This window comes from Trichoplax adhaerens, genomic scaffold, assembly GCF_000150275.1.
Source record: "Trichoplax adhaerens TRIADscaffold_12 genomic scaffold, whole genome shotgun sequence".
In the NCBI taxonomy this organism is placed as follows: Eukaryota; Metazoa; Placozoa; class Uniplacotomia; order Trichoplacea; family Trichoplacidae; genus Trichoplax; species Trichoplax adhaerens.
Window position 1 is genome coordinate 28,314 of NW_002060954.1, and position 25,518 is coordinate 53,831.

Consider the following 25,518-nt stretch of genomic DNA (forward strand, 5'->3'; position numbering starts at 1 on the left):
TAATTTTAATCTGCCCGTATAATATATCCAAATTTATTTAATTTCATTCATTCCCGTTCCACACTGGTCTATGTCTACGTACAGAATCATGTTATTATGTACAGCGTATTTATCTAATTTTATCTCAACCTGTTCTGTAAAAATTTGGAAGAATTTAAGTTACTGACAGGTTGACGAAGAAGCATGGACTATAAAATTTTCACGCACATTGTTACTGTAGTATAGTAATACTATTAATAACATAAATGCAGGAAATACGCCTCCATCAATGGATCAGTAACTCATATTTAGCAGTCTAGTTACTATCAACGGTCAATCGCATGTCATAGGTCTCCATTTTTTATTTTTATTTTACGCGCATAATACAGTACTATAAAGTTTATAGTGCTCATTATCACTTTTCAACAGTTCTTTTCTTTAAAACGGCTGTATTGACATCTTATTACCGTTCACATTGTAATGACAGCGGCCATTACCTATTGACGATTGACTGTCCGTTCATTTTTATTCTGATAGTTGACATCACTACAGTCACCAATAAATGGCATTTCGTATCATATAGAGTTTATTAGTTAAAACATCTTCTAAGTTGTTTCAAGCCAGCTTTATCTTGTAGCTAAGAAAAGTAGCTATTCTAGCCTTTAAAAATTGAATTTCCTCAATTTAAGCCGTTAGCTACAGATCTGTATAATCGATTCACTATAGAATGACAACTCTAGAATGTATCAGAAATCCGCCAATCAGCATTGCCATTACGTCATCATAACAATCCAGATAACCTCATGTATTCAAATACCGAAATTTAATAAATATTTAAATAAGCTATGAAATTCTAATAATGGTTAAGCAACCATCATATTGCGACTGGCTCCATATGTTTATCTTACCGTTATAAATATAATCAAATCATCTGGTATCAATCACTAAATCAGACTATTTCAATGGATTACCCATACATTGCAGCCAATTTTACTTCGATAAGATAATAAATGTCTTCTTTATGATGTCGATTCTGTATAGTTCTGTTGCAAGAGGCTCCACGATTCTTGTAAGTCATAAGAATGAAGAGAAGCGGCTAAGTAGGGATTTTGAATCTGTAATCTTGAGTATTCTGAAAAATATTCCTAAGGAAAATGGAAAGTATAGCTATAATGCTGAAGCTGATAGGTGAAAGTAAAATCCTCAAATTTTTTAGTCAATGTTTTCTTCTTATGATTGTCGATTACACTTGCTGAATTTTAAATTCATAATACAGTATTCATTACGACAAAGCGGCTACTGGCGGTCAAATATCAATTTCTTGTCTCCAAATCATATATGCCCAGACACTTCAGCTTATGGAATCATCTTAATTTTTTATCCTGACTTACAGTACGGCATTCCATGTTTTGGTTCATGATGAATTCACATATCTATGCCTGGCCATTGAAATGCTTTCACAAAGTATTGCGTATAATTTCCTAAACGAGGTAACTAATCCGCAATTATTGTACCTTTATTGAGGAAATCTTTTAAAGTTGATTAAAACGGTATCATGTTAATGGTATTCATCAGATTTTTCTATTCGTACTTCTTAATGTTAACGTAGATAATGTACTGTTAGCGGCATATCGTTTGCTCATATTCATACTTTAACAGTTTACTGTGTTCTGTTTATAGATTCGAAATAGATTTCAGCCTGAACATTTTAGGAGACGCGCACTATCTGCAGGCCCAAATGGAATGAAACATATGTTTGGACATATTTTAGACAGTATAACAGTATGACACTAATTGAAGTCTTTTATCCTGTACTCAGTAGATAGCGTTAGGTGTTTCATATTAATAAATTATTTAATTTAGCAAGAAAATTTTTACAGTTAAAATTAAAAGGATTGACACATATTTTTTACCAACTACTTACTATCGGATTTAATGTAGGGTCATTACAATGCAATTTACAAAAACGAGGCTGGAGATAATGTCGACGAGGTCTTCGATAAAATTGAGGAGGTAAAGGACGTTATGACGGAAAACGTAGGTACGCTAATCTGTCCATCAATTGCTTTCCTTCACGCTGCATGGCGACTCGTTCGGAATGGTAGCGTTACGCTGTAGATACTAATATGGAACTATTTATTAAAATTCGCATAATTAGGTAAAGTTCTAGAGCGAGGAGAATGTCTAGATGCGCTCTTGATTAGAGCAGATGGTATAAAGCAGGATGTAAGTATCAAATTATATTGTAGTGTAGTACGTGCAAACGGTATGAATGAATAGGTTGTCAGCTCCATTAAGTACATAATCCTCAGTAAATATGCCCCTTACATGACTGAATACAGTTTAAACTTATTACCTCTGAATTTCTGATTAAAACTAAGAAAGTGATTCATGCTACACTCGTATTTTCCTTTATCTGTTATGCCGTAAACATATACAGTGCATTACTGTATCAAGATATTTTGCTATAACAGTATAAGAATTACTGCGCAATTTTAAATATTTGAACCAAAATTAGAATTTGCTAATGATGTAACTATTATTAACAAATATTTAGTACACCTACATTATAATAAATAATTTTGTCTTAATTTAAATTAAATAAATAATAAATCATTTTAAGGTAGGAATTCATTTTAAATTGTTGCTCTTCTTTCAGTCACTAATGTTTCAACGGATTTCACATCACGTCCAACGGAGAGAATGTCATCGAAATTATCGATTGTATATTTATGGCGGTCTAATACTATTCATTGTTATTGCGATCGTTATTATCATCGTTGTTATCGTTAGATGACTTAAGACGACACTAATTATAATCAAAGTGATTTGCAGTAATTTGACTACGGATGATCAATACCATTCGTAACGATGATTTGTCTTATCGCTACCTTATACTGTACAATATTTACGGTGAACGTACAGTAGAGATATTAAGTAACATGCTCGTTTAAAACAAAATCACCATATATTCCTTTGTCCATACATCCATAATAAAATTTAAACTATTCCTACAATCGCTACCATAGCATCTCGTTAAATTCCAACGCCACAATCGCACAAGTTTGGTCGGCACAATTGGTTAAGTATCCCCAATATCGATTGCTAATTTGTTCACTGTTTCTTCAGATCTAGTATACGCGTATTTGTATTTAGCAGAAAACTTTAATAAAAAATTAACCTGTCCATGATTTCAAATTAGACACCTATGATAAGTAATCATTATAAACAAAATTTATTTTTATTCATCATAAATTTCACTACACTAGAAAAGAATTATGGCAGCATAAACCTGCCTGCGCTACGCAAGATTTACAAAATCATGGGATTTTTTATGGTGCCGAATATTATATTATAATAGTTTCCACAATACTGTACAAAATTATCTGTAATTAATTTTTAAAAATTGATGCGTTAATAAATAAAGGCAACTGTACTATTTTATAAAAACAAACTTACAATTACAGCCATGTTCGATGCCCATTTAAAGTAGATGATCAGTTACAATTAATTATTTAATCGCTAAAGCATTAATATACTCATTGAATGGCTAGATAATAATTATATAAAGTTGATGTTCTTTGCAGCATGCTAATATTTTAAGCATATTCTGATCAAAAACATAGTACTATAGTATACATTAAACTTCATGACCCATACTCTAGTTGATTAACTGGTCTATTTTAATGGATCAATCATAATATGGCAAAAAATAACTTCAGCTGTTCATCAGATTTTCACAATAACTGCTTCACAAGGAATAGTTTGATTCATCTTGAAGGGTTGCTAATAAGGTCATCATGTTAATTTAGCACCAAAGTGTACAAAATTCACTTGCATCATTACGAAAACTATCAGAAACATTGGCTTGTAATTATTTAATCCTATGGATTCATCCGGTAGTTGGACACTTTAACATTAAAATACGCAAGCTTCTAGTCCTCCATCCATTTGAATTTGCTACAAATTATCGGATTTATGTTCGTCACTTTCAGCTGATTCTTTACGTTCTAAACGATAGAGCAGGTTAATGCCCATACTGGTACCTATAATTCCTAGTGCAAAATTTAAAATGATCAATAAGATATATGATACTGCATAGGATATACATGCGTAACACATGTGATGTACACTATTTTCTGAAAAATCAATTTAACCTAGGATTCCTTACCATTTATGACAGGCTTTTGATGTGTTAAGCTCAAGCGCTTGTTATTAGTTCCGGGCGACTTAAGCTCACCGAAAGGCTGATAACAATAGCAATAATACAATTATCATTTCTTGAATTAATTTTATTGAACATATACAGTATTTACACACTATACAGTATTCCATATTGCTAATACAGAAATATACATCTCATATTTTAGTTATCTAATATAAGAAATCATGCTTTATTTACCTTAGTACTGTGGGTAGAACTTGGCCTGGAATCGTGGGCTAAATGCTTACCGGAAACAAAAGATTTTCTCAATTCTTCAGTAGATTCGGATTTTACAGTTCCAAAATCAGAATTCTTTGTATTTAGCTTGATACTAGATGTAGGAATATTATTTCTTTCAGTAATTTTTTCAATTGGAGGTAAAGCGACTGACTTCAGGTTCCTGAATATGTAATTATACCACCGAATTAGCACCCTCATAACATCTGCTGGACTGTAAAAGTAATTAATGAATACCAAAATGCAGATACGGTAGAGTTTGTATCTTTGGAATTGGCTACGCTCGAAATGGAGTTGTTTGGAAGAACTGCTACGTGGCGGCTACCAGATCCTATATTATGATAATATTGTCCTACTTTATTACCGCGAATAATACCACTGATTGATACCGAACTAGATAAGACATTGCTGTTATTTGGCGGGGTTTTAGCTTGTTCAATGGGGGATAACTTTCTAGGAGGCTTTGCAGATGCTAGTCTGCTGACAGTTACAGGTGTATAACCCACACCGGTTTTGGTCTTGCCATTAGATATATTACTGTATTGACTTGAATCCGGACGATGCTGCATAAAAAAATAAAAATACTGTATTGAATGTGATATTAATGCTACTGTATAGCATAAGCATTGAGTACCTGAAGCAAAGGCGTTCGTAGTCTTGCGTCATAAGCTCTATAGAGTAAACATACCATAGATTAGCTATTAGCTCTGTTAATTTTGCACTGCAATTACAATGGTGACAATTTCGGTAATGTGTGTGTACCGTTACAAAATACTTACACTGCAGATGCAGTAGTTGCACGCCGTCTAGGTGCCAGAGATCGTATAGTCATCACTCCTTGTAGAGTTTCGTAATCAGTAGAAACAGAATTATTACTTAATGACATCGCAATTCCGGTTCTTAGGCGGCCCTAGTATAAAAACTCAAAGATCTTAATTTTTATGTTATCCCAAGGCACAGGTTACGCAATTTAACAATACCTGATGCATAGCGTGATTGTAGCTTTTCAACATTGGTGTCGCGGGTTCGTACCCAATACCTTCCGTGGCTACCAATTTCCCTAGGAAAGAAATTAGAATTTAACGCGGAAAGCGCTATAGAACCATTTATGTTATAAACAATATTTGCAATACTTTTCACAGATGAGTAACTATGGATACGCGATACAGGTGTACAACCACCATTCTCGCTGCTACGTTCATGTAGTATACTGAAAAGATCTCTTAACCAAATTACTATGTCGCTCCAAATACAATTCATGATATGGCTAATGATAGAATCTTGTGCGCAAGCATCTGGCGTTACCGGAGGAATACCATGTCTACTGCGACGTAGTAACTCTTTCGCATCAGTTTCCCTACAAAATCAAGATATGAATTTAAAACTATGCCTATGATAAGCGATCATAGTTTAAAATCTTAATCATAATTGTTAATATTATTATTATTATTATTAGTAGTAGTAGTAGTTATACCAGCTATCATAGGCTAGGTATTCTTGCACTTCTCCATCACTTGCAAATATCTCTTGAATGATTCAATGAAAAAAGTAACATCGTTCGAAAATTAAAGGATTAGATTTTAACAGGCATTTATTATTCGTAAAATTTTATAGAATTTCCAACCTTGAGCATACCAGCAGATATTGCATTCCTACAAGTTCTTACCTGCACCGGAATTTATATTGATTTGCTCATCCCCAGATGCTAAATCGACATGATGGCCAAGCACATGTAAATCTCGCAGCTTAATTTTATTAAGGTCGACATCTATATTTAAATTATCATCGGTTAATAACTCCTTCCCATTATCCACAACGTTCACATTACTGTTACTTGAACTTTCTATTAGTGTCGGCATTATTTGTTTTCCTGTCACCCTACCACGAATACATTTAAAACATGATACCATAATCTATCGCCTACACGTATTAATTATCAAGAAGCAGATAACGTTTGAAGCACTCCTTACCTAATATGAGGAAATGCTGTTTTCCAAGATTTGCATTCATTCCTTGAGTCCTCACTCACAATGTCTGCTTCCGGTATTTTTTTAATTTAAAATTTTTAGGAAAATTCAGATATTGGGACTGATTAACGTTCTCAACTACTGTAATATTTAATACTGTACCACGATTGAATAAGTAATTTTCATTTAAGCCTTTAAAAGTACTCTCTTCTACTTAAACTAACTACCTTCAAGAAAATCATTCGCATGTACGCTGTACAGTATTGCAAAATCTTATAACCTCGCAAAGCACGACTAAATAATTTCTCTTATACGTATCCAAGAATTTAAAGTTTAGCTGCATGGAAGCAATAAATTCCAGTAGGAAAATGTCACTGTTTCGGACTAAACTCTTGATAATTCATAATCTCACCTGCTTTACAAGCTGCTTCTCCATATAAAGAACTTTCAAAATCAGAGAATAGCTGTTGTACGGCACTAGCAGCGTCTTTTTCATATTCCTAAACAGATGATAAAACAAAGCGTAGTTTTACACACGCTTATTAAAGCAATGAAATGCCATAGTATTATTAAGATCGTACAAAAATGTTGGTAAGGAAGATCTTTTACTTACATTGCTCCCCCATCCAACTGAATAGATGCTACTGCGAAAACTTCCAGTTACACTACACGCAGTTGCATCATTAACAAAAAATTCTCTTTCCTTTACAGGCTCGATCGAATCTAGGTGTTGAAGATGTTTAGAAGGCTTGACTTCATTTGGGAATGACTGCAGTTTACTAGAACTGAAGTGCGACACGCCACGTCTGTAGAGAAAATAATAAAATAGTATACGCGTAATATTAGTAATGAGTCTGTCGTAAACTAGCGACGCGAACATATCGTAAACAATATGACACAGTAATATAATCATAGTTATTTGTAAATAATTGCCGCAAGTTACATATGTCATGAAACTAAAAATGTCAACGGGTTTGGCTGTCGGTACAACTTGTACTAGTATGCATACATTTCTAGAGGTTCTTCTCTTTGATAAGTATAATCCATGTATACAAATCGGTATGAAGTTATTATTAAACTGTACAGCACACCATGAAATCAAGTCCTCAGATCTATTATCCAGTGTACGCATATGAAGTTCATAAATCATAATGATCGATGTATCTTTCGAAAAAAATTACTGTATTTTGCACCCGAATTTTTACTTTACTCTTTCACTACCATCGCTGCTACCATTACAATCGCTACCATAGTCCTTTTGATATAGGTGTTTACTGTACAGTACAGTACTGTATTGTACAGTACGGTACTGTAGTGCAGCAGTGCAGTACAGTACAGTACAGTACAGTACAGTAATCAACTATGTACAGTACTGTACTGTACTCCTAGAATAATGTACTGTACAGTATCATCGTTTAAGCTATTTACGCTGAGTATCTGAGTAATCGGGGACATTCGGGGTTACAGTATAACGGCTGGCCCTAATGTACAGTACAGTACATTGTACAGTACCGCATTTTCAGGTAAGGAACTGGTCACGCAACCGCACAAGTCATCAATTATTTAAAAAAAAATAATAATTTAATTTACTGTTAATTAATTACAGAGTAAATTAGAACTCAATTACCATGGACTAGTACGGACTGTACCGTACTGTACTGTACTGTACCGTACTGTACTGTACTGTACAAAACTTTTACAGTACTGTACAGTACTATACAGTACAGTACAGTACAGTACAGGTTCTTGGTAAATCTTGGGTAGTGTACAGTACAAGGTACTGTACGCTGTCTGCGCATTCCGTACTGTAAAAGAAAAAAGTTTCCGGTAAATAATACTGGACCGTGTTCATCGCTTTTACGTATTTCGGTTTGGTTTCGTTTGAAAACTTCAAAAATTTAGTTAACTGTAACGTCAGCTAGATGTTTTTAAATCCATTACCTTAAGGAAAAAATGCCTGTTATACAAAGAGATACAATCTCACTACTTGAAATCTTAGAGCTGAGAGGTAGTCCCTTACAAGATGCTGAAATTTGGCACCTTATGGGGCAGGCTTGTGAGTGTCTGCAAGACTTATTCGTGAGGGGTAGGAATACGTAAAAGTAATCTTTAACAATGCCGCAGCACGGTGCAAATACTCTATATCGTGAATTGAATAACTTAAAAAGTACCCGTTTTTCGAATAGGGATTAGTACGAGTAATCATAATAAGTAATTATGTTGTAATAGAAATTATGGTTGTGTAAGTCACTGTGACTGCCTTAATCGTTATAATCATGGTTTGTTGTTGTTTTAACTGTTTTTGTAGTTTTACTGAAAAGTACTGTAGCGGTAGTATTTAATAAGACTATGCTGTACATTGTACAATACTGTGTGCATACTGTACTATGGAAATTCCTTAATGGTAAATATAGAGCAATTTAAGTCACCAAATTCGTCTTCGGACTGTAATAGCCAAAATAGATGATAATAATTCCAGTTCAAAGAACATTGCTGTCTACAGCTATATTTGAATTGCAATTGTGCGTATTCCCTTAATTTTGAATTAAACACGCGCAAAGTCTTCTTCAATTCATACTTTAGTAATTTGCTAGTGTGTGAATTTTACGCTGAGGACAAAATCGATAGTGAAGTTCGCTTCAATTCACTATCGATGTGGTACCTTAGCGTTATTAATTATACAAGTATTATTAGACCAATTCATTAGTTATTCTATTTTCTGATACTGTATAAGCCTTGACCAAATTATACATCTTATGACAATCTACTCTACATTCAAGTATAGTTTGGATAATAAAATTATCATGTGCATACAGTACGTAGATTTTGTTGTGCATGTTTTTATTCATTGACGCGCGTATTTGTTCATATGCAATTATCTAAAACGAAAAATATTCCTCTTTTAGAATCAACGGCCCTGTCTTCGAAGCCACTCTTTACTATTAGCCCAGATTCAATATTATTGCTTCCTACCGGGAAAGTTCGTTTCGATGCTCGTGATAGAAGTAATGAGACAGCAGATATCTTAACATATTCAATTTAAAGCTTACAGGCGCCCATTTACGTTATATGCCGGTGATTTACTTATCGTATAGGTCCCATGACCTCGACATCGTACAACCCTCCAGAAATCTATTCACCTTATGCCGACATGTCGGAACTGGCTGTTGAAAAGGTTCCTTTGCCGTAGTTAACATTATTAAAGTAAATTATATGCACTTGTGCAGTATATCATGAGATGTACAGAACTGTAATCCTTCTCTTAATCACCCGTCATGTCCTATTGCTGCTCGTCTGTAGACTCTTTTTTGTGCTTTGAGTGTTATGCAATATTTACATTTATAACGTACTGTAATATCCTCTTGAAATAGGTACAGTATCTCGTACTTGCATACTGAGTAAATTGAATGAGTTTGTGCCTAACATCTATAATCAAGTCTTTATTGAAATTTTATTTGATATTTTTGTCAGATGTATGTTTATAGCTTAGGTATGTCGTTATTTTTTGCTATGGAGTACCGATTAGAGATACAGGTTAGTATTGTTATACCTACTTCATTAATCACTTCAATTGTTACGTTCTGAGTTGGAATTCTTGTATAATCATACTGAGGATCACTTCTCTATCTTGATAATTAGAATACTAGCCCAGATAAACAATTACAGAATCTTTTACTATCAATGTGTGAAGAAAGTCCTGAATATCGAATAAATCTGTTGGATGTCATTGAGGTACTGCACAATTGGATAATCATTCAGAAAGATTTGTACAAAACTGTAAAAAATATATTGTTATCGTTTACTCAATTATATATATTATACTGTACATTTTGTTTTTCGCCCCAAATAAAGAAGCATTGACGATTTTATTATAGCTTCCTAGTAAATAATGTGAAGTATTATATATATTATATATTATTACATCACCAGTAAATCGAAATTTAATTTCTGATTTCGTAGCTTTGCAGCAGGAGTGTTCCATTCCGCTGTAACTCAACTCTGATACAGTCTCTGGTCAGAAATTCGTTTGAAGATTTGAATATTAATGTAAGGAAATATTTTTTAAGATCTATCCACGATAGTAGCCTTAAATTAACTGTAAATATATTTTTAATACAGTAGCACGCTATTTACTGAGTAACTATATTGTATACATTTTGACAGCTTCTAGTGGAAGACACTTTATCTGCCACAGAATCATACTGTTCCTTTACCGGTTCACTTAGAAGTAACGTAAGGTGTGAAACTTTTTAAATTTAGTTTAACGAAGTTATATAACCTTAGCTATTAATGCTGGGTTATGCAAATCAAATAATCTAAGATATCTTCAATGATATCAAATAGTTTTATACAAGAAGAATCAACTCCTCATGGTAAAAACTGGCAGCTGCAGTCTTCTAGAATAGGTATACAAGAGAGACGAAATCCAATATATTCTAAAAATCTGAAATCAGATATTAATTACTCTCTAGATGACGACGATAAGGCGTATTTGCGATCTGATGAACGGAGTTCAGAAATGCATAGTCAACAGCTTTTACCTCAAATGACTCAAAAAGAATATAAACCTACGCTCTCATACACAAAAAATGAAAATATTGAACTGCAATTGGAAAACTTTTCGGAGATTGGGACTATTTGGAATTTATCACAAGATGATACTGTAACACAAAATTGGTATGAAGAGTTGCATAAGAAAAGTAATGAAGCAATACGTGAAACCAGTATATTACCTGACTCCGAAATGAACTTATCAGAAGACGAAAGATCTGAGTCTAGAATGTCGAAAGGAAAATTTATTCCCGACAAGGAAGAAGAAGCAATTAGGAGCTTGGCTATTTATAGAGATAACACTTATAGAAAGTTAAGCTTTCACGAAGGCTTGCAGCTGACATCCATATCTGATTATTCACCGAAAGCAGAGAAAAAAAGTCCAGTAACAACTCGAAACGGTGTGTTGAAATCTATTAAGCTACTGCATGTTAATGTGGCTCATAATTGATGTCAATCGTATCTAAACTGTTAAATTCATTTTCTAATAAGTGGGAGGGGCTAATGTAAAGCCCTGTACAAGTGCATCGAAAACACCTCAAAAAGGTATGTAACGCTATTCCTCTATGTTTGATAGATAAAATTAACTTAAGTTCATACATGAACTCAATGGTAGAATAGTTGTTAAATAGCAAAGAAGGGTCGATTAAATAGTCAAGAAAATATCATCTATCTGTTCTATTTACGAGACTTAGGTGATTTTCAATCAGATTTCGTGGACGCATCAGTAATCTATAATGAAGAGAAGAAGCAAGTATCGTCAAAGAATAATAATGATTTCTCAAGTACTCACTCTAATAATCAAGAGAAGCAGAGGGTGTGAACATTTTGTTTTCTTAATATCATCCTAATCAAGAACAAAACACATACTCTTACTGTTATAATATAAATATTACAGAACTTTGGGGGCCCAGAATTTATACGATTGAAGGACAGCATTATTTATCCTGCAAATGAAATACAAAATGTGTGATTCTTTGAGTATAATAATTGCTATCATTGCGATATATTCCTAAGTCATATCATTGGTAATGATTTCCATTGCTTTAGGTTGCTGTTAGTTCAATTTACCATGACGGCTTAAAACGTATCCAAATTATTCTTTTAAATGGGCAAAGACTCATGATGGATATATCGGTTATTAGCCTCTTTTATATCTTATCTTTTATAATTTTAGTATTCATTTATTCTCACTATGTCTATTTTTCTCTGTTGTTAGGTTAATGCTACTGGAAGAGATCTATTTGAAAGAATAATCAGATACTTGGAATTAGATGAATTTTCATATTTTGGATTAGGACATATTGCATGTTAGACCTAACTAGCAAAAGTCTTGAATTATGGAGTGAAATCAAAAATAAGCATTTCTGTTTTGTTTTTATTTATAGATGGAGAAATGCAATTTCTGGACCTCGACAAAAAACTTATTAAGTATTCTCCTAAGGGTTGGCGAGAAGGAGTAATTAAAGAATTTTATGTTTACTATATTAAGGCTTATTTTACTTATCGTTCAAAGTCTGCTACAACTTAAACTTGAAACATTTTTTTATAGCTAAAATCTCCCGATTCCAATTTCACGTTTTTCTTCGCAGTTAAATATTACGTAGAAAATATTAGCACTCTTCGGTATGCATATATGTGCACTATAGTAACTACACAGTTAGCAAGCCAGATTTATACATACACCAGTAACAACCGCTCGCTTATCTAAGAATAGCTCGTTTTTTCGTTAGGAGTCGATTATCGCAGCACTTTTATTATCTTCAGCTGCGTAGAGATATCTTAGAGGGTATTCTTCATTGTTCCGAAGAACCAGCATTACTCCTTGCATCTTATGCCTTACAAGCGGAAACTGGTGACTACGTTCCTAGTAACGCCAACAACTATTATATTCTGGAACAGTACCTACCGGCGAAGGTATTCTTCTTTACCGGAAATTATATTGCAGTAATTATATACATTATTATAAATAATGCAGTTCCTGTCTGCCATAGGTACTTCAAAAAACTCCAGCTATGGAATTGAAGCGACAGCTATCTAGTATGCATTCAGCGCATGCTGGGTTAAGCGAATCTCAAGCAGAAGTAGAATTTCTGAAGGTAAAATCATTAACGGTATTAAAACTACTTTAAAATAGTATTGTACCTCCAATTTCTAATGCTTTTCTAGGAAGCCCAAAAATTACCGTATTATGGCATTCATTTCTATCGCCTATACAGGGTAAATTCTTTAAGCGTGCTATTCTCCTTGTTGGAACATTGCATTTCTAGCATATCAAGAATACCCTTAAAATAATTTACATTTTTAGACTAAAAAAGATTCCACCTCGTCATTATGGCTCGGTATTTGCTTAAGAGGGTTAATTTTATTTGAGGTGATCTGCCGTTTTCATCGTTCAGTTCATGATTCATAAAGTAAACTATTTCCAATCTTTGAATGTTAAATAGGAACGTGGTGATGCAAAAGCTGCTATAAGCAGACACCCTTGGCATATGATTACTCAAGTTTCATTTAACGTAAATTTAAGCATTTATCACCGTTTTGTGGAGTGAATTGAGCTAATGTGATTACCATAATTATAGAAAAAGCAGTTCACCATCGAGCCACAAGGAACTGGGGTCACAAATAGACTTACTTTCAATACTAAACATCCTAAAAGGTCATTTGAATACCAATTTATTTTGCGAGCCTAACGTAAATTTTAATCAACGTGTCACATATCCATTTTGGCTCATTCGTAAACCTACTTATACACTATCAATGACCATTTATTTTAGGTCAAGATATATGTTGCAGCTCTGTACTAGTTTTCACGCATTTCAAATTCAGATACGGTCAAAAATGAAGGCGTTAGAACGGTATGAATCACAAAGAGGTTCGTATTGGCTTTGTAATTCAAATGAAACGAGATTTATAATGTAATAGTTGTACTCCCTATTGCTATTCGCAGACGCTTACAATGACGGAGTAATGGATAGTAATGATAGGGTTGGCTCACTACAGAGCTCGTCGTCGACGTCGAAAACATTCATTAAAAATCGCCAACATCATTTATCAGAATCAAAAATTGATGTTCAAGATCAAAGATCCACGTCAAGCAGCATAACTGATCTAAATTTAGCGGTTTCAAAGCAAAAGAAGCGTGTATCAGAACGAACAAGAACGATTTCATCTTCTATTAGTAGTGAAAACGAAGTATCTCAAGATAACTCCTATCATGGTAATATAATCATGATATTTGTGGTTGTGCATTTGTGAACGTCCTCTTACTATGCAATACCTATTATAGATACTGCAACCATATTTACGGTAAACAAGCAAAATTTTGCAACGTCTTCGGAAGGTAAATCATGGAAACTTAAAATATGAATTGTTCCTTTTTCACTTATACAATGTTATTGTATACTTGTGAATTCTGACAGTTTCTGGAGAATATAGCTAATAGATAAGTTACACGTTATAAAGCTCGTTTAATGTTTATACTTAAAATCTACAGGAAGTTTAAGCGGAAATTATGGTACTACACTGGCTACGATTGTCTTAGATAAGCGAAGAAATCAAGAAATTGGTATGTATATTTATACAAAAGGAGATTAATCATGTTTTCAATAATAATTGTGATGGAGGGTTCGAAGAGTCAGATAATGTGGTTTTAGTTGCCATTTACAATTAGTACACCAAAAGTTGTATAAAAGTTATACTTTATTTTAAGTAGTAAAGTAAGTAAAGTAAGTACAGTGAGGTAATTACGGTAGACCAGCGTGCAAGCTGTTGTGAGTAACGTGTGAAGACTAACCAGGAAAACTAACGATTTCCGAGGTGGAAAACGGCGGTATTTTTTATAGTTTAAAGATAGAGCACATGCAGAGAATAGGATTGTAGAATTAGATACAACATATACCATAACAGGTTACAACATAGCTGATGATTGTAGCAAACAGCGAGTACTGTAATAACTAAATACAGTAGCCTATATATGAATGTGAAGTAAGCGGACTATAGATATGTCTAAATATATGAGCAATACAACATGTCTATATTTAAGAGTAGAATATAGATACAGTATATTCTAAATACATACAATAATGTTCATCATTGTCATGAAATAATTTTTATAAAAGGATATAAAAATCGATATCAATATTACGTTGTCCTTTATGAATCTATTGGAGTTGTAAATGCGCTATTTTATTGAATTAGGTCTAACTTTGGTCGATGCTGATTTAAGTTTCGGTCGTGGAGTGTACGTAGACTCTTTAGCATCTAATGGGATTGCTAAAGTTAATAGTAAAATAAAGCCTGGTATGGATGAAACTGCTATCAATTACTATATTATATTATATTGTATAGTCATTGAATCTGAAGTGTTAAATGCGAGTTAAAATATGCGTATATTACTTAACTTATGTATCATTTTATTAAAATTTTTTACAACTAAATAGGAGACAAAATTGTAAGTGTTAATGGAATTGCCGTAGAGAGAAGTTCAGCAGATTTTGTAGCTCAGTTGCTAAACAACGCAGAATATCATGTTGAAATTCAATGCTGCACAGAAGATGTTAAAAATCATATACCCAGTGAAAACGGTAATTCAACCATGGTAGTAAGTTAGTGTTAATTTATAAAAATTGCCCTTAAATTAGCTCACAGGAACTTCAGACGAATTATATTGATGCTGTTTATTAAATTAAGTAAGTAGCATCTATTTAACAATTTTGCTATTATGAACAAACTTGAATAATTAGCACCCGCAGACAGGCCAAGGAAAATGCAGCTAATGCGAGAGCCTGTCTCCGGATCAGTTGCAACAAATGCAGAAGCAGAAGAAACGACTGTAACGAAATCTTACGCCTCTGATGAACCGGATACGAATCAAAGCTCGGATTTCCAGTATCAGCTTGGAAAAAAACAGAAAAATGATGGTTTCAGTGAAATTGAAGAACATCAAGATGATAGCATTGATGAAATTTTTGTGCCAGAGCCTAACATGAAAACGCGATCTTTTTCAAACTTCACTTATTCTGTAAGAACGCCCGCAGCTTTGGCAATTAATTAATAAAAGTTAATTATAAATTTATGAAAAGAATATCATTCCTTATAACTGCATTATAGCCAAATCTTATTCAAGTAAAGCTAAGAAAAAAGAACGACAGCCTAGGCTTAAGAATTCGCGTAACTAAAAATCTTAACCTTGTGCATCTATTCACACCATGATTATTTCTTTATAACTACAGTAGTATACTTCTATATGATCTAGGGAGGTGTTAATACTAGTGTAAGGGATGGAGGCATTTACGTTAAAGCCTTAGATCCTTCAAGTGCTGCAGCCGAAGAAGGAACGATAAAATTGGGTAAATTAATTGCCATATCATATATAATGTTAGTTACTTACACTGTTATTTGTCGAAGTATCATTTATTGTATATTTTATAGGAGACAGAATTTTAGCTGTAAATGGAATAAGTTTGATAGGCGTTACTCATAAAGTGGTAAATTCCTTGATCGGATCTGATACACTACAGAATCTTAAGTTTTTCATGTTTACCAATGCTATGTTCTTTCGTCAGGCTCGTGAAACCATCATTAAATGTCCGGAAAATGTGACACTGATAATTGACCGATCTGAAACAGAGTATTTATCATCTAAGAGCGATGAAACAACCAGCAAAGAAATTCCCTACCAAAGAGACATGTCTGCTAACGTTGAAATGCCAACGAAGAATCCTAGCCTTTCCTCTAGTGCTGATCAAAATTCTGATTCACTCGATTCTTATAAGCATCCTCGAGCTCAAGCTTATTACGTTAGTTCCCAAGAAGAGAAAAATAGCGCTAAATTTTCAGAAAATGTGGAACAACCACAAAATAAAAGAAAGAACTTAATTTCAGCCGAGAAACCTAAAACTGGTTCTGTGGTACAAGAATGCACGAGTAATAATACATCGATAAGAGTTTCCGAACATGATGAGTCTGGAGCGTGTGAAGACGAGCAATTACATCCGGATTTGTATATAAAAGAATCTGAAGAAATCAGTCATCGTGGAGGTGAATCGGCCCCAAAAATACCTACTGAAACCCATAATAAAGCGGATATTCATAGTGTAGCTGAACCTTATCATGAAGGGTTATCAGAAAGCAAAGAAACTGTAAATAACGCCAAGGATGATGTAGAACTGAGTGTCCGGACTGAAACTCCAACGGAGAAGGCAAAGTTTGGGCAAGCGAATTCCGATGTGCTTGACAATGATTATAAAGGTTCCACAGCCACAGTCAACAACGGTAACTCTGAAAACGTTAGCAAGAAGCAGTTTCGGAAAATACCGTCACTAAATGACGCCGGATCAAAGCCAAAATCCGAAACGGATGCAAAATGTAACGAAGGGATTAAATTTACTTATTACTAGTTCTGATCTCATTGATTTATTCTTATATCGTTACTTCGGCTGATATATTTCATGTTCCTCTTTAGCAATAGTACCTACTGATCCTTTGGTTAGTTCGAAAGATGAACTTCCTGGAAAAAATGATAAAACTGTCGAAGCTTTGGCAGCTGAAGGCAATGTGTCAGCGTTAAAGAAGCAACAAGGCAGTAATGAGGATATCAAAGCGGAGCCACAGAAAATCTTAGCGCAAGAGCCTATAAATACAAACGAACGCCCACAGTTAGCCACTACTAGTGCAGAACCTTTAAGTGAGTCCTTTAAAATCGTACTGGTTATGTAAGTACAAATATTGCCCTTGAACTCCTATTTCTCTTGTTTAGGTAATATCCGAAATCACGTAACTACTACTGGAGTAACCAGTGAAAACAGACAGGACGAAGATTTTGAAGAAAAAAGTACATTCCGTGTCTTACTAAAAAAGGGCCGTCAAGGTTTAGGATTTAGCATAGCTGATGGAAAAGATTTTGGAATGGAAGGTTAGTGGGTGTTGAACAATAGCTCATCGCATATTACGTCGGACTATCAATCTTTTTAATTGTTTTGTTATGGTATGGATCGCATCTCTTATAACGTATTTCGTGTTATTACTACCTTAGATTATATTATGATCAACAAAATATTTCCACAGCAGCCAGCTGCACTCTCTAATAAATTAAGAGAGAGAGATATCATTTTAGCGGTAAGAGCTACTACATATTATATATCGCATTATATACATTTCTAAGCTCACGGCACATACTGTATGTAATTTGAATTAAAATTTTTAGGTCAACAGGCTCTCAGTAATTGGTTATAAGCGTTCGGTAAAATTTTCATATATACAAGGCTGCGTAGATCTAACATGCGCGTATTTCTATTAAATTATACTTTCGTAACAAATTCGTCTAAGCTGTGTTGTAATTACATAAATCAAAGGATGCTGTAGCACTACTTAGAAACCAACCACAAACGGTCGAACTGCTTGTTAAACGTTCAGATGGTATCGATCGGGTAGATTCACCTTTAGATGAAACCGTTTCCTTAACTGAAAATCACCCATCAACTGCTGACAAAACAGAAGAACACGACAGTGGTATACGTAAAGGATCCGAACTTTCAAGAAGTGATGTATTACTGCCGAAAGTAAACGATAAATCCATTCCGGAAGTTGTAGTTACCGCAAATCAACATGACAATGAGCAAGACAAATCGAAGGCCGAATTTGAAACCGTAAATTACCTAAGATAAGGCTATATAATTAGTAGCTTTTTAAGGCTGCAGTACCGGTATAAACTGTCTCATTTCTGTGTTTTAGTATGAATTGACGTTATCTAAAGGGAAGACCGGGTTAGGGTTTAGTATTACAACCACAAATGGTAATTTAGAAATTACTGATCATTGATCTAAGTTTTACTGGTGAATCAAAACGTAAATTCATTCATTCTAGACGGGCCTCAAGTGAAAGAGATTGTTGGAGATCCAGCCAGGGCTGATGGCCGATTGCAGAAGGGAGATCTACTTACTACAGTTAGTGCAGTTGAAGGATACTTGCACCTGCATGACACAAAATTCTATAACTTCTATCTAAACTGTAAAAATTTATAATTACGTACTTTATTTACTCGAAACTGTGATTATCCTCCAACTTTACAGGTTAACGGAAGAGATGTATCATCGATGACTCAAAGAGAAATTGTTCAATTTCTGCGCTCTGCAGATAAAACCGTAACGATACGAGCTAAGCGCCTAAATTGTATGGTAAGCCCTCCTTTTTTATGTAGTTTAATACTTTAGCTACAGACTTTTAACTGTGTACCAATGCTGTGCAGGTAGACGTTCCGGTTGTTTCTGTCTCAGATTATACCACTATTGAAGCTTTAATCTCAAAAAATAAGTACGAAATGCATGGAAGTTATTTCTTGTACTACAATTATCTCCAGTTTTAGAGTGATTTTTGACTAATAGTCTGCATCTTATCGTAGTTATGGAACTACCGGATTTACTTTATCACCAATTAATGTAGATGATCCTGAAATTCCTGGTGCTATTATTAATCAGATCATTCACGGAGAACCCGCAGAAATGTACGTGACTAAATATACAGTATAATTAATTACAGCTATTTTACTGAATTTATGATCACATTCTTATTGGTATTCTTTCTGCACCGAAGTGAAGGAACATTACGATCTGGCGACAGAATTATACAGGTCGAATTATTGATTGCCTTGTTGCATTTCTATCGTACTTTAATAATTGCTTACGGAAAAGCTTTGCATGAATGTAAATTTTGTTATCACTATAGCTTAATAATACTGACGTATCAAAAATGCCCGTCAATTCGATACGTAATTACATCGACTCCACAGACCCAGAATTGAAAATCGTTGTAGAAAGGTAGTTGTGGTACAAGCAATTTTCTATTAATTTTAATTAAAAAAAAAATAACTGAATCTCTTCTTAGTCTTGTAACAATATCTTATTTGAATTAAGGCGTGTACAGAGCTCGAATAGCATGAAAGAAGAAAATTCGCCAGTTCTTTCAAAGGAAAGCAGCAAACGCGAAATCCCAAGTGAAGAAAGCAAAATAATAGAAAATATATCAGATATAGATGAACAAAGCCTTTCGTCGCCTGTATGATTAAAAAGTTATTTTCGTTCGTTTAATTCCTTAGCAATTTTTGTATAGTTTGCGTTTGATATGAAATATTTACATAAGCATATTTACGTGCGTTATATATCGGTATCAGTCATTCATAATTCTCATATGCATGTACCAAATTGAATCTGTAACATGCTTTATCTGATAGGTCAATATAATTGAAGTTGAATTAGAAAAGGGAGCAACAGGTTTAGGTTTTAATTTAATGAGCGGCGATGGGAAGACCAAATTCGTAAGTGTATTATCAGGTACTATACATACGTTCTTAAATTCTGTTCATTGTAATATCGTATTATTCATAATTTTGTAGACCAGTGGGATCTTTATAAAGACAATTGCACCTTTTAGTGTTGCAGCGAAGGACGGTAGGTTGAAGGCAGGTGATAAGTTGTTGAAAGTAAGTTTTTATCTCTACGTTGATATTTGCTGTATATTCAATAATTGCGTTACTAGAGGTAGTTAAAAGTAACCCTCACTTACGTAATTGCGAATACGTCACTCAGGTAAATAATGAAAGCTTAATGGACGTTACTCATAGTCAAGCTGTTAACATCGTTAGAAAGGCTCCCAAGGGCAGGGTTAAGCTTACTTTAGCGAAGTACGTGTATTTTAATTTTTGCAGGTACCCGTATACCTTGAATTAATCACATTTGATATTTATAGGGTAGAGAACGAGTCGGAACTTGAATTACCTGAAGGCTTGAAGGTTACATCCCAGTCTACTTTCATTAATACTAATAAAGTTCAAGACGAAAGTGATAGGATATGTGAACAACGACCTTCAATGGCTCCATCTTCTCCTCTGCCTGATAAATTAAAGAAAATGCTCGCTGATTGGTCTAATAAGGCTTCGAATTCACGTAAAAATAGTGCGAGCGCAAAAAAGCCGAATGACGACGGAATAACTAAGGAACCGATCACGGACAATGTGAAAAAACCTACAGTGAAGTAATGAACGATCATTAGTTTGTTCTTTGATTGTTTACACGAATTTGCATTCTGTTTTTGTACTATAGCTTTACGAAAAAGGTAGAGTATTCAGGAGAAGCTTTAACCGAACTTACAAGCTCTATTTCTAAAAAATTGAACTCAGGAGCAATTTCTGAGGAATTTAAGGTAAATACCATCATCTGCATTGCTGTTTATTTCGTAAGTACGAGCTACTGATATAAATTTACGGTCAAACTTTTAATAAAATATTAGGATTTAAAAGGTGTTAAACCATTTGATACTTCGGAAGTTGGGAAGCATCCAGATAATCGGGATAAAAATAGGTTTAGAAATATTCTACCCTGTGAGTCGTGAATAATTGTAGTATATTCAGTTAAAAGATATACTGTACTGTTTATATACTAATATACAGGAGTTATCATCGTAGGTGATTCAAACAGAATTAAAATAAGCGAAAGTGAAGGCACATCTGACTATATCAACGCATCACTAGTTGAAGTATTTCGCTTTCAATTAAAGATTGAATTTGACTCGTTAATCTGTCAATGTTATATACAATAGATATTGTAAAAATAGCAAAACATTTATAATTGCATGACTGTAAATAATCTATTGCCTTGTAGGCGGAAGTTGATTCCAACATATTCAGGAAATATATTGCATCTCAAGTAAGCTGCTAACAATATTAAGGGAAAAGAGCAATATAACCACTGTTATAATGGGTTTATTTTACTTATGAAGGGCCCTCTAAGCGATACGGTAGAAGATTTTTGGCAAATGATCTGGGAACAAGCCGTGGTTGCTATTGGCATGACGACAAAAACCGCAGAGAACGGTCGCGTAAGTTTAAGACAGAATCGCGCCTTTTCAATGTAATAATATTAAGAAAGAAACTTTTTTTATTAATAACAGCAAAAATGCTATCGCTATTGGCCAGAATCAGCATCAAATCCTATAAATGTTAAAAATAAGTAAACTAGCATTTGTTATCGATAGCGTAGTTTCTAAAATTACGATGTATTCGAATACGAATTCAGCTTTAAACTCTTCTGATTGTGTCACTTAGATTTGAAGTTCATTTAGTAAAGCAAGAAGAAAGGGGATGCTACATTATTAGAGAGTTTAAAATGAATCAATTACCGGTTAGTAATGTATTTCGAATCCTTCAAAGATGAAGAAAATGCGAACTCCAATCAACAGAAGTATTTGAAAATTTTGATATTATATATTTTAGTCAAAATCTGATGGACGACAAATATATCAGCTACAGTATATCATGTGGCCTGACCATGGCGTTCCAGTTGTAAGTTTTTTAAGTACTCGTTTGCAATAAATGCGTCTCACAATAATTATAATTATCTTCGTCAAGTGATATTTTCTAATAGCTTTTATTACAAGGTTTTAGGAATAGTAGAGTTATAATTAATTACTACAAGAATCTAGTCTAAAATCTAGAGTATCCCGAGCTCAAAGCGAAGTGAAGTCTCTTCTCCTCAGCGAGCTCATCCCTGCACTTCTTATAAGCATTTCGTTAAATCCATTTATGACAACTTAATTAATCTACAATCAGACATGAGTCATCAAACAAAATACTTTTCTATAATAGTACATCATTATTTTCTACAATCTAAATCATTCTACTTAAGATGTTACTACTCTTCTATTAACGTCTAGCCCCTTTTTCCGAAGGGCATCTTAACAACTATAGTGTTTCTAGCTTCATAAATCTTGTACCATAATTAGTCAACTGGCTACTATTAGTCATCAACAATTTTCATTATAATTGTTAGCAATCATCTAATATTAGCTTCACGATAATATCTATTCAAAGTAACCTAACTATATCAAATATAGCTATCCGTATAATCAAATATGGGTGCATCACTACATCATTATAATTGCCTTCACTCTTAACTAGAACTAATTTCACTAAATATTTTATGTTGTACTTCCAATGCAAGTCGCCAAGTGAAATTATGAGCTATCTTCATGAACTACAACGATATGCAAATGATGGAATGATCCTTGCCCATTGCAGGTCAGACACCTCACATATAGTGTTACTCCTTGTTTACCGGAATTTATCCTAACAGTTAGGATACCTATCGTAGATTGTTGAGTACGGTAACTAATATCCATAAAATTTTTTTAAATATTGCACGTGTAAACATAACAGTGCTGGAGTTGGAAGAACTGGGGTTCTAATTGCTATCGATGTAATGGAATCATTAGTAAAATATAATAATGAGGTAAGGCTTTGGATGGTGATAGAAATTTCTTTGATAGAAAAATTTCTAAAATTTTTGTATATTTTCAAACCCTTTATTTCTAATATATATCTAGATTGATATATTTAGCATAATTTACAACTTACGAGAACAGAGGCAAGGAATGGTTCAGACTAAGGTATAGATGTTTAGCTAAGGATATTTTGATGCAGTCTAATACAATATACAGCAGTGTACCAGGTTATTAAACTGATCTAAGAAATCTGTAGTTACGTAATCAGTTGAAATTGTATAGAATGTGTGCCTAACATCGTATGATCTCTTTAAATCCTTTACTTCTAAACGTATTAGGAGCAGTATGAATTCTGCTATCAGGCTTATATTGAAATCCTTAAAGCACTTACGTGAAGACGTTAATGTACATGAATAACGAATCTCCCAGCACGAATAGTGGAGACGTGGCAATTTCATAGTATCATTTAGCATGTTAAACTACAGTATAATTGCCGTAGAGTTCCTAAGCATTTGCTACTTTAGCTAACACATTAACTCATGAAATTGCTATTTTTGATCGACTTGCTGTAGAAAGCACTAGCTCCCTATGTAAATTGCAATCGATATAACCTTATCAGGTATTCCAATGATCCCAATATTATATTTATGGTTTAATATTGTATACAATACTGTTGTAGCTTATTTATAAGAGTTGGTAAGTAGTTTGTAAGTAATCAGTTTAAAATTGAAAATAAGTATCATTTAGCGTTGTGATATAGTCTTATTAAATTTTAGGTATTTGGATACTTTCTAACCTAAACATGTCATTGTCGAAATTAGAGATGCTAATGCTGTCATTACCTAGCTAAATCTGTAACTCTAAATAAGTATTCCAAGGAGATTGTCTTGAATAAACGAGCCATTAGATTGCTAAGATTTAGAAACTGAGCATGTAATAGTGCAGTCTGGTATAGATTGCTGCATCGTTTTTGTCTATTAAAATACGTTCATTAGTTATTATGATTGCAATTACTGTATTGCCTAATCTATCAAGAAAGTAAATTAATACAGAAACTGATTTATTATGCTTCGTAAAATTATCTTATTATTTATATGATTTCTGAGGTTTTACTATATTCGTCAGGCCCACGGTAAGTGTACAGTGCACGTATATGCTATTACAGATCAATGCAGAACACACTAAGAGAGTAAACATGACTAATGTGTGAAAGGTTTTTTGTTTTTGGTGGCCTGAAAGGAATAATTGTATCTAGCTTGCACGTCATAATCCGTGATTTGTATCAATATAGTAACACTTGGCACATTCTAAGTTACTAGTACTGTAGACCCGTGCTCATAATACTTCACATAATGTACAGTATTACACAGTCTGTATGTACTTGTACATTTTAATTGGTGCAATTGTACAGCGTCTTTAACCGAAGGAAAATGTAACTAAAACTAACGTGCAAATACGGTAGTTTATACCGATATCTAGCGTATGAAATGATTTTTTTTAAATATATAGATATGATTAGGTTTTACGTAATATCCATAGTAAAATATTAATATAAAGACAAAATCTGTTTTAGCAAAAAGTAAAATTTTGTTTTCAAACAGGGTTGTCATCACTCTTTACGATGGTAGTTCGCAGTCTTATCTTCTAAATAACAAGTGAAACACACTTTCGCGCGAACTAATTTTTTCCCGTACCAAAGCTATATAGTGTACAGAAGCATTCAAGCCTTAAATTGCGAAGTTACGATGATACTGATAATACCACCGTTACCTTATGTTAAAATAATATTTAACAAATACAGTATTTCTGTATCTCTCTCCTGCATTAAAGATGCAAATTGTACGGCATAAAGGCAAATTTAACAAATATAATCAAATATATTCTTTCTCGTATTTAAGATGCTGATTGTACAGTACAGTAACCTGTCTTTAAAGTAACCTGTCTTTATTCTGTGTTTGTCCTTGCACTACTGAGTTCTTAATTACGGGTACCTTCAACTGCAATTATAAATTATCTGATAACGTTTATCATTAATGTGCATATGTTCAACTGTCATGCTTATACTGGTTTTTTAACGATACACTATTTGTTATTAACCTACTCAATAAATATGAAATACAACATATATTTTAGCTAAAACGAGTAATACTTCAACGTGTCCACCATCTTGCGAAATGCGCCGCTCTATAGACACTTCAAAATTTTCAAGTACAGCACATTTGAACTCTTAATTTAACGTTACAAAGCAGGTAGATTCGCTCTTCCACTATCAACTCCCTTCGATCGAACAAACATCTCGTCGGCTGA

At 33.7% G+C, this 25,518-nt stretch overlaps 3 protein-coding genes across 3 annotated transcripts; 2 read left to right on the forward strand and 1 right to left on the reverse strand.

The window, feature by feature from the left end:
- Positions 1–1,003: 1,003 nt before the first annotated feature.
- TRIADDRAFT_59655 (uncharacterized protein) lies at positions 1,004–3,065 on the forward strand (the record flags this gene model as incomplete). Its single annotated transcript, XM_002115659.1, has 6 exons — positions 1,004–1,167; positions 1,373–1,469; positions 1,660–1,761; positions 1,921–2,020; positions 2,138–2,205; positions 3,009–3,065. The coding sequence occupies 6 exons, from the start codon at positions 1,004–1,006 to the stop codon at positions 3,063–3,065; spliced, it is 588 nt and encodes a 195-aa protein (XP_002115695.1).
- Positions 3,066–3,939: 874 nt separating this feature from the next.
- On the reverse strand, positions 3,940–7,434 carry TRIADDRAFT_59656 (uncharacterized protein; the record flags this gene model as incomplete). Its single annotated transcript, XM_002115800.1, has 13 exons — positions 3,940–4,034; positions 4,151–4,226; positions 4,382–4,583; positions 4,658–4,983; positions 5,055–5,091; positions 5,200–5,330; positions 5,401–5,480; positions 5,554–5,777; positions 5,895–5,946; positions 6,087–6,188; positions 6,800–6,887; positions 7,001–7,193; positions 7,397–7,434. 13 exons carry the CDS (start codon positions 7,432–7,434, stop codon positions 3,940–3,942), a joined length of 1,644 nt encoding a protein of 547 aa, XP_002115836.1.
- A 906-nt stretch (positions 7,435–8,340) lies between these two features.
- TRIADDRAFT_64201 (uncharacterized protein) lies at positions 8,341–24,011 on the forward strand (the record flags this gene model as incomplete). Its single annotated transcript, XM_002115660.1, has 55 exons — positions 8,341–8,473; positions 9,294–9,392; positions 9,483–9,562; positions 9,859–9,921; positions 10,027–10,119; positions 10,552–10,625; positions 10,732–10,793; positions 10,860–11,339; positions 11,431–11,484; positions 11,634–11,755; positions 12,158–12,248; positions 12,327–12,397; positions 12,491–12,564; positions 12,672–12,855; positions 12,933–13,037; positions 13,108–13,158; positions 13,247–13,312; positions 13,386–13,454; positions 13,521–13,597; positions 13,716–13,813; positions 13,889–14,158; positions 14,228–14,281; positions 14,435–14,506; positions 15,139–15,240; positions 15,381–15,545; positions 15,684–15,961; positions 16,196–16,289; positions 16,372–17,307; positions 17,405–17,626; positions 17,699–17,854; positions 17,975–18,057; positions 18,294–18,450; positions 18,805–18,884; positions 19,011–19,115; positions 19,187–19,251; positions 19,340–19,441; positions 19,477–19,567; positions 19,663–19,754; positions 19,851–19,992; positions 20,168–20,251; positions 20,330–20,416; positions 20,523–20,617; positions 20,683–20,967; positions 21,036–21,135; positions 21,223–21,313; positions 21,398–21,468; positions 21,594–21,638; positions 21,712–21,810; positions 21,883–21,941; positions 22,037–22,112; positions 22,205–22,273; positions 22,932–23,008; positions 23,147–23,219; positions 23,314–23,376; positions 23,988–24,011. The coding sequence occupies 55 exons, from the start codon at positions 8,341–8,343 to the stop codon at positions 24,009–24,011; spliced, it is 6,810 nt and encodes a 2,269-aa protein (XP_002115696.1).
- Positions 24,012–25,518: the final 1,507 nt, after the last annotated feature.